The following is an 8,886-nucleotide window of genomic DNA, read 5'->3' as shown; positions in this document are numbered from 1 at the left end:
TTTCCTACACAAAATCCCTCCAACTATTTCTTTTTGCGGTTTTAATGGCAGCCTCAGCGGCAGATCGTGCAGCTTTGTACTCTCCAAGGGCGAAAGTTTTTGGGGGTGATCGTTAGGTAGGCGACGTAGTGCTCGGAGTTTTTTTACGGCGAAATTTGATGGAGTTCTGGACTCCTGGGCACTCCATGGGACGGCTCTTTGGTTGGTATAACTTTTCAAAGCTAGCTCGATTTCGGATTGATATCCGACCCAATCAGCATCTTTGTATTTTCACCGAGGTCTTGTGACTATTTGAGGGGTGGAATGCTCGAGTGAGACAACGATTGGGATGTGGTCACTACCGTTAGTGTCTTCCAGAGCGGTCCAGGAGAATTTCTGGCTGATATTGCAGTATACTAAACTTAGATCCAAGGCCCTCTACTGGGAAGAGAGGTCTATTTTGTGGGTAATGAGCTGTTCAGAATGTCCAAATTGTTGATGGAGCAAAAATTTTCAATGAACGCTCCTTTTCGGCTGGTTTGAGAGCACCCCCAACTGATAGGCACAATTTTCCCGCTTGTTTGGATAACGTGCCGCTATTAAGCCTACCCTTTTTCTGACGTGACGATAGTCGAGTCATCGTGAGATTTGTCACCTTATTCCCGGAGTCGTTGTGGGTAAAGTGACAAGGGTTCATTCCCAGATGAATGACTGAATGAACATAATGTGTCAAAATTGCAGTTTATTTTTGTTTTGTTCGCGCATCGGATTTTCGGATTCAAGTGTAGTTCGTAAAAGGCCAACATCGAATTGTAGGACGTTAGTAAGCCGGCCAGGAAGAAAAAAACAAACTGTTAGTGCAACGTAGCCACCAGTAGACCGAGATTTAAAAAACACCAAAACCGGGAAGCACTACCAGCTGAGTTTGATCCAGTTCCGATAGTTTCTTCACCGCAAAAAGATCCTTGTACATAAAATTAGGTGCCGCAACCCGTGGCGTATAGGATAGTCTTCAAGTCATCTAAGCCAGCGGGTATGAGATCGAATCCCGGTCACGGCATACAAAGTACACTTTCTGTGGGTTGGGGGTTTTAGCATTTGTAAGATGCTAGCCACCATATCCTCGAAAAATGTATGCTTAGAGTTAAGAAAAAAGAAATCTCTTCGATGAAACATCAAGTTTCATTGATGTTTGTGTTCGATTGTGTTTGTGTTCGTTTAAAAAAAACCCGATTTAATACACTTAACAGTGGATTTGAGCCTTTCTTTCAGATTCAAAACATATTTGTTTTGCGTGTTTTAATCCATAACGGTAGAATGTTTACAAAAATCACTTTTGTAAATGATTTTCGTTAAATGAAGCTATCAAACGGAATAAACTATAGGGGATAAAAAAGTATTTTTGAAAAATTACACGATTTTTTGTTACAATCGATAAAAACGATTTTTTGTTTTTTGTTGACACAAAAAAAAATCCTAAAATAAACCGGAAATAATATTAAAGAATATGATGGAGAACCGACCAGGTTCTTTTTGTCGAAGGTACCTTGGGATGTGATGTTGGCGAATAGATCCTACCATAGGATCTATGGTTGTATACGGTAGATCCTACCGTCCAAATTGGTTTGATTTTTCCGGAATTTTCGTGTAAACTTGGCCTTTTCCGATTCCGGAAGGTCCACTGAATCTCACTGGCACAATTTTGGTAGCAAAACGCGTATTTATTAAAATGAACGATATTTCGATTAGCTATTTATTAACTTAACATTCTAACTTAGGTGCTACAAAATTTCACGATGCCGAGCTGTGGTTGGACGATCGCGGCCGAGGATCAACAGCTTCGGGTGATCGCGCCAAAATCGTCGGGTGCTCTCGGCTACTACTGCTGCTGCTAGTGTACCATCATCGGGTTCGCTCTTCGGGTCCGTTGAGTAGTAGCTCACCTTAGTGAGCTGGTGTAGTGCGGTGTAGTAGCTGACAGATTTGATGAACGGGTCGAGGGGTTTTTGTATAAACATTCCCGACCCCCCTGAAATGACTACATTTCAGAAGTCTTCTGCTCGTCTGCAGGATCCGTGGTGATGGGAAGAAGGCAAATCTTGTTGATGGCTCGCTTGGTGTAGCCTTTAGCCGTCTTTAATGTAACGACTCTCGTCACACCGTCGTTGCCAGGGTGTAGTTGATGGATACGGGCCATTTTCCAGTTCATCGAGGGTTGGTTTTCATCGATCATGATGACGAGTCTGCCGGGCTGGATGTCAATAGGAGGCTGCCAATTTTTGACACGAGCTTGAAGCTGTGTCAGGTATTCGGTGCTCCACCGTCGCCAGAAACGGTCGAGTTGCTGCTGCTTGAGCTGAAGTTGGTTTAGCCGATTTTCAGGAACGCTGCTCAATTCTTCGTCGGGGAGTGCTTGCATCGAGGATCCGATGAGGAAGTGGCCAGGGGTGAGCGGTTCTAGGTCGGTGGGATCATCGGTGAGCTGGGTCAGCGGGCGCGAATTGAGGCAGGCTTCAACTTGGGCGAGGAGAGTGATGTAGTCTTCTTGGGAAGCGGAGGAGGTACCTAACACACGGAGGAGGTGTTTCTTAGCGGATCGGACAGCGGCTTCCCAGAGTCCGCCAAAGTGGGGAGAGCCAGGGGGGATGAAGTGCCAGTTAATGCCGTTTTCGATGCATTCGTTTTGGATTTCGTCGTGATGAGTTCGGGTTTTTAGCATCTTGATGAGTTCCTTCATGGTATTTCGTGCGCCGACGAAATTCGTTCCGTTGTCGGAATACATGTTGCAACATTTACCCCTCCTCGCAATAAAACGACGAAGTGCCTGAATGAATCTCGGGGTGGATTGGTCGGAAACTAGTTCCAAGTGGACTGCCTTTGTGGCAAAACAAACGAAGACGGCCACGTACGCCTTCACGGGACCCTTGCGAAAGCCTTGTCGAATATAAACTGGCCCAAAATAATCGACGCCGGTGTTGGTGAATGGTTTTGAAATGGTTATTCTTGTTTTCGGTAATTGGGACATAAATTGCTGCTGTAAGTTGGGTTTTGCTCGGAAACAAATCAAACATTTGTGGATGACCTTTCGACACAAATCCCTTCCTCCTAGCGGCCAAAATTTAAGTCGGATCGTGCTCAACAGCAGCTGACAACCGGCATGTAATAAACGGCGATGATAACAATCAGCTAATAACTCTGCAAACGGATGCTTTCCTGGGATGACCATCGGGTGTTTCGCATCTTCGGGCTGTTCAGAATTTTGCAGTCGGCCACCAACGCGAATAATTCCATCCTTGTCGAGTCTCGGAACGTACCAACGAAGTTTGGATGATCGATGTACTGCATCACCTTTTTGCAGAGCACAATATTCTTGGGGAAAATAATCTTTTTGTACCATACGAACTAGTCGGTGTTCTGCATCGTGGAGTTCTTGAGTGAGAAGAGGTGTCGAATTTATTCTCTCCGTATCTGGGGTTCGTAGATACTTCAAAAAACGTCGAAAGTATGCTGTGGCTCGAACCAATTTCGTATAATCGGTGAACTGAGAAAAATACCAATCACTAAATTCGTTTTTTGAGTTAGGAGAAATAACGTTGGGATTTGAAATGCGCTTGCGCTCTAAATCAATATTTTCAGCTTCGGGGGGTGAATCTGATTGCCTTGGCCAAAATTCCTTCTCCTGAGCTAGCCACGGTGGTCCATTCCACCATGCTTCGTCGTGAATCACCAATTCCGGATCCAAACCTCTCGAAAGCTGATCTGCCGGGTTGAGTACTCCAGGTACGTGGTGCCAATGAGAGTTCTGGGTAGTATTTTGGATGAAAGAAACTCGGTTTGCTACAAACGTTGACCAGGTGCTTGGTGGCTGGGCTAACCACTGCAAAACCGTCCTAGAATCCGTCCAAAAATAGGATGTGTATGGGATATTCATGGCTTCCGTTATCCTTTGAAGTAGTTCTGCCGAAATAAAGGCGCCACACAATTCCAACCTGGGGATGGTAACCTTTTTCAATAGGGAAACGCGAGATCTCGATGTGATCGACACGGTCACCTGTCCATTATCATCTTGAGAGCGCAGGTACACGCAAGCGCCGTATGCTGCTTCGGAAGCGTCGGAAAAGAAGTGAAGCTCCGAAGAAACAGGATGATAAATTCCAACAAAACGGGGTATGCGCAATGCTTGAAGTTTGGGTAATAAAGAATAAAATTTGGTCCATCTTCTAACAAGTTCTTCGGGTAAATTGTCGTCCCAACCAAGAGCTTCATTGCTTGCATTTTTCAGCAGCCAAATTTCCTGCATGAATAGTTTAGCTCTTGTGACAACGGGTCCAAACATTCCAAGAGGATCGAAAATTTTCGCAATTCGAGATAAAATAACTCTTTTGGTAAGAGTTTCCGATGAGTCTGGTGAAAACTCCAAATTGAACCGAAAAGTATCCGTTTTTGGATCCCAAACCAATCCTAGGGTTTTGACAGTTTTCTCAGCTTCAAAATCAATCCCGTCACCAAACGGAAAGGCCAAATTGTCCTCGCTAATACCTTCCAGGGCCGCTGGAATATTGGACACCCATTTCCGCAGACGGAATCCGCCACTTTGAGTTAGATCGTCGAGCTGTTTCCGAAGCACCTTTGCTTCATCTACATCCATAGCTCCCGTGATGACGTCGTCCATGTAAACGTCTTTTCCTAGTCTTTTTGCTGCCAAAGGGTAATTTTCCGCCTCATCTAAACTCAGCTGTTTAAGTACACGTGTCGCAAGAAATGGAGCTGGCTTTGTACCGTAAGTAACGGTCAAAAGTTCAAATGTGTCGATGGGGTCCGTTGGGGAAAAACGCCACAAAATGCGCTGCAGTGGTAAGTCGGCAGCATCAATCCAAACTTGCCGAAACATCTTCTCGACATCGGCAATCAGAATAATGGGGAAAAACCTGCTTCGAATAATCAACGTTCGCAAATCATCTTGAATAACTGGCCCATTTAAAAGTGCGTCGTTGAGAGAAATTCCATTGGTTGATTTTGCCGAGGCATCGAACACAACCCGAACACGTGTTGTGGTGCTAGAAGCTTTGATTACCGGATGGTGGGGAAGATAGAAGTGGGGAATATTATCGATCGGTTCCATAATCCTTTTCATATGACCATGACTTAAATACTCAGACATGAAGTCATTGTATTCGCTCTTCAGCGATTCGTTTTGACCTAGACGCCGTTCCAACTGTAGCAACCTTCGTAAAGCAGCCGATTTCGAATCTCCGAGACGTGCCACAGCTTCGGGGGATTTCGGCAAACCAACTTTGTACCGACCATCGTCTGCTCTTTTCACCGTCTCAATAAAGTTTTCCTCACATCGTGTTTCTTCCACGGAATATTTGGACGAAGACCGACCTTCTTCGATTTCCCAAAATTTGCTCATTAATCTTTCCAAAGATTGTGAAATTGAGGAATGTTGGCATAAGATAGGAGCCTCTCCACTGCTTACACCACATCGACCAGTAACCAGCCATCCGAAAACTGAGTGAACCAACATTGGAAGTCCTTCACCCAGTTGAATCCGTTGCTTTGTTGGGAAAAAGCAGAAAAAATGCTCGCCACCAAGAAGAAGATCGATAGGATTGGATTTGAAAAAGTCCGGATCAGCCAATTTGATTTCTTCTGGTAAGCGCCAAGTAGAAATAGAAATGTTCGACGTGGGAAGATCCTCCGTTACCTTGGGCAGAACGTAGAACTCCATCGGTTGCGAGTAATCAGATTGAAGTGATTGGATCGTAGCTCGCACCCTCTCCTTTGTATTTGTAGGAACCTGTCCTACTCCGCTGATTTGCACCTGCACCCTTCCACGTTGGATTCGTAACCTCTGGGATAGTGACGTGGAAATGATGTTACATTCTGATCCAGAATCCAACAGCGCTCTCGCAGGAAGCTTGCGACCAGAATCGTCCTGCACCCAAACAATCGCTGTGGCCAAGAGAATTTTTTGAGCTGTTCTGACCACATTGGAAGCTACCCTCTGCGCTTCATTGCCTCCGCTAGTAGATGCACCATCGTTAACTGCTTGGCCAATCCTAGGACCACCAGATTTCACCCGTTGTGAATTTTGGCCCTCTTCTGCTTTGAAGCAAACTAATGTATGGTGGCGCCCCTTGCACCGCCGACAGGAAAATTTGGATGAACACTCTTGAGCCCTGTGTCCCCTACGAAAACAATTCCGGCAAAGCGATTGAAGACGCAAACGCTTTTCCCTTTCCTCCACTGGCAACCTTCCAAAAACGGGACACGTGTGTAAAGGATGAGACTCTGAACAGCAGATACATTTCCAGGATTCCGATGGTAATTGAACCGCACCGTGACTAGCGACCTTGATATGATTGGATTTCCGATTAAGTGATTGGGTTGGCTCAATAGTTTTTGTGGGTAGAGAATCTAGAATATGGATTCGACGACGCAAGAACTCAACAAAATCTTTCAAAGTTTCCTCTTCCATTGTGGACGAATGTTCCTCCCAACTCCGACGTGTTTTATCATCCAAACGAGAACTCAAAACGTGAATCAGGAGAAGATCCTTGTAGTCCGATGCTTGAATGACTTGATCCAAAACCTTCGTCGCCTTATCGAAACCCTCAACCAGCTTGTAGAGATCCGTGGCCGATTCTTTCCTCAAGACAGGAAGATCAAATATGTTCTGAACCTGTCGTTTTTTCAAAACCTTGTTGTTAGAATACCGAGCTACAAGCAAGTCCCATGCGATCATATAGTTTGATTGTGTCAGAGCTAACGACGAAATTACCGATAATGCTTCTCCTTCCAATTGGCTCCGCAAATAATGAAATTTTTCAATCATTGGCAAGTCCGGCGAATGATGAATTAGTGACAAGAATAAGTCCCGAAAGGCTAACCAATCTTCCACATTTCCCGAGAATTTAGGTAGACTTATTAGTGGCAACTTAACATGTGGATGCGAGGAGGTAATAATGGTGGACTCATGAGTCGGTAAGGCAGCACTAATTTCAGAGCACATCCGAATTCTCGAAGTTAGGAATGCCTTCAACTCGAAGAATTTATTTTGAAAATCAAGGCGATCTTTTACATACCGATTTTCCTCTCCTCCAGCCTCACCATCCGCATCCTCCACTTCCGTAAACGCTTCTTCGACCTTTTCCCACAGTGGGTCGAGTTTTTCCAGTCGCACCGCCAGCTCACCGGAATCCCTATCCTCGTTGTACCTTTCCATGAAGCTGAAGATGCCCGAAAATGTTGCCAGCAGGCCTCGTAGTACCGACGTCTTGGATCGAGTTTTCGACATCTCGATGCGGCTTCCGTTGATGACTCACCCTGACAAAGAAGAACGAAAAAACAAAAGAAGCACCCTTGGGGGGATAGAAATTGATTGGAGAGGTACGCACCTGCTCCCAATCGAAATTGGGCCTTGTATTTTTTACGAATGCTTCTTTGCACGCAGCTTCAAACGTTGTAGCGATGACCAGAGCCGTAGCCGAAAACCAACCTCGCTGTTGTCGGTCCACCAAGGGTCCAAGTTTCGGATATCCGAAAAGCGTTTTAAATAAAGATGGACTCCTTGTCCAAATCCAGAAACGATACGATGATGTAGATTTGTTTCAAGTTACCGCCCGTAACTTTCTCAAACGATGTCACGCACCAGCTGAATAAAGAAAATGGTCCAAGCGTAACACCGTACACCATAGATGAAGGAAGTTTGGAGTGGTACTCACCTGCTCCCGATTAATTCGGGCCTTTGGTTTATTAAATATATCGGGAAGCAGTTTTTCCAACCGTTGAGCTGATCCAAGCCAAAATGGAGTTCCTCCGGGTGATGAAAATAACGTCTCGACCAGACCAAGTTATTTTCCGCAGCGCTCCGTTACAGGGGAAGATAATCGGGTCTCAATGTCCTCGGAATCGATCGGTACCAGGATATAGAAACGAAAAAACAAAAGTGAAACACCGGACAAACGGGTGTGGTATTTTGGAGTGCTACTCACGTATTTTCTTAATATTCAATGCCTTGTATATTAAGAAATCCAGGATTTGGTAATAGGATAGCTTAGCTCCCAGAGCTCAGCTTCAGCGTTATTCAGGAATGTTCCGAAAGGATGATAGATATTTGGAAATGGTTCCACGTGGGTTGCACAAATCCTTTTATGCAATGGCGTCCGATGATACTTGTGAGTAAGCTCCTTTGTTTCCGATTCCCCTATTGTGCGACCACGCGGTAATGGCGGAAAGAAAATCCTTTTGTGATCGGAAAAAGTCCGGTTTCCGGTTCCGATACCTCCAACATCCGGCTCGAAGGACCAATAATGATGGAGAACCGACCAGGTTCTTTTTGTCGAAGGTACCTTGGGATGTGATGTTGGCGAATAGATCCTACCATAGGATCTATGGTTGTATACGGTAGATCCTACCGTCCAAATTGGTTTGATTTTTCCGGAATTTTCGTGTAAACTTGGCCTTTTCCGATTCCGGAAGGTCCACTGAATCTCACTGGCACAATTTTGGTAGCAAAACGCGTATTTATTAAAATGAACGATATTTCGATTAGCTATTTATTAACTTAACATTCTAACTTAGGTGCTACAAAATTTCACGATGCCGAGCTGTGGTTGGACGATCGCGGCCGAGGATCAACAGCTTCGGGTGATCGCGCCAAAATCGTCGGGTGCTCTCGGCTACTACTGCTGCTGCTAGTGTACCATCATCGGGTTCGCTCTTCGGGTCCGTTGAGTAGTAGCTCACCTTAGTGAGCTGGTGTAGTGCGGTGTAGTAGCTGACAGATTTGATGAACGGGTCGAGGGGTTTTTGTATAAACAGAATACATTTTAAAAAAAGATGGCCAGCCATGTGTTCATCGTTTATTTCTGAGAAACCTCTGAAGTGCATGAAACGGGGATA

General features: G+C 45.1%; 1 protein-coding gene across 1 annotated transcript; it reads right to left on the bottom strand.

Moving 5' to 3' along the window:
• Positions 1-2,017: 2,017 nt before the first annotated feature.
• LOC129759791 (uncharacterized) lies at positions 2,018-7,279 on the bottom strand. Its single transcript, XM_055757317.1, has one exon. It carries the CDS (start codon positions 7,277-7,279, stop codon positions 2,018-2,020), a length of 5,262 nt encoding a protein of 1,753 aa, XP_055613292.1.
• Positions 7,280-8,886: the final 1,607 nt, after the last annotated feature.

Source organism: Uranotaenia lowii, chromosome 1, assembly GCF_029784155.1.
Source record: "Uranotaenia lowii strain MFRU-FL chromosome 1, ASM2978415v1, whole genome shotgun sequence".
Lineage (NCBI taxonomy): Eukaryota > Metazoa > Arthropoda > Insecta > Diptera > Culicidae > Uranotaenia > Uranotaenia lowii.
Note: the sequence above shows the minus strand (reverse complement) of the source record. Positions and strands in the feature narration are given on the sequence as shown.

Bases quoted from the DNA above. Each gene is read 5' to 3' on its own strand.
- LOC129759791 (XM_055757317.1), bottom strand. From the start codon at position 7,279: ATGTCGAAAACTCGATCCAAGACGTCGGTACTACGAGGCCTGCTGGCA.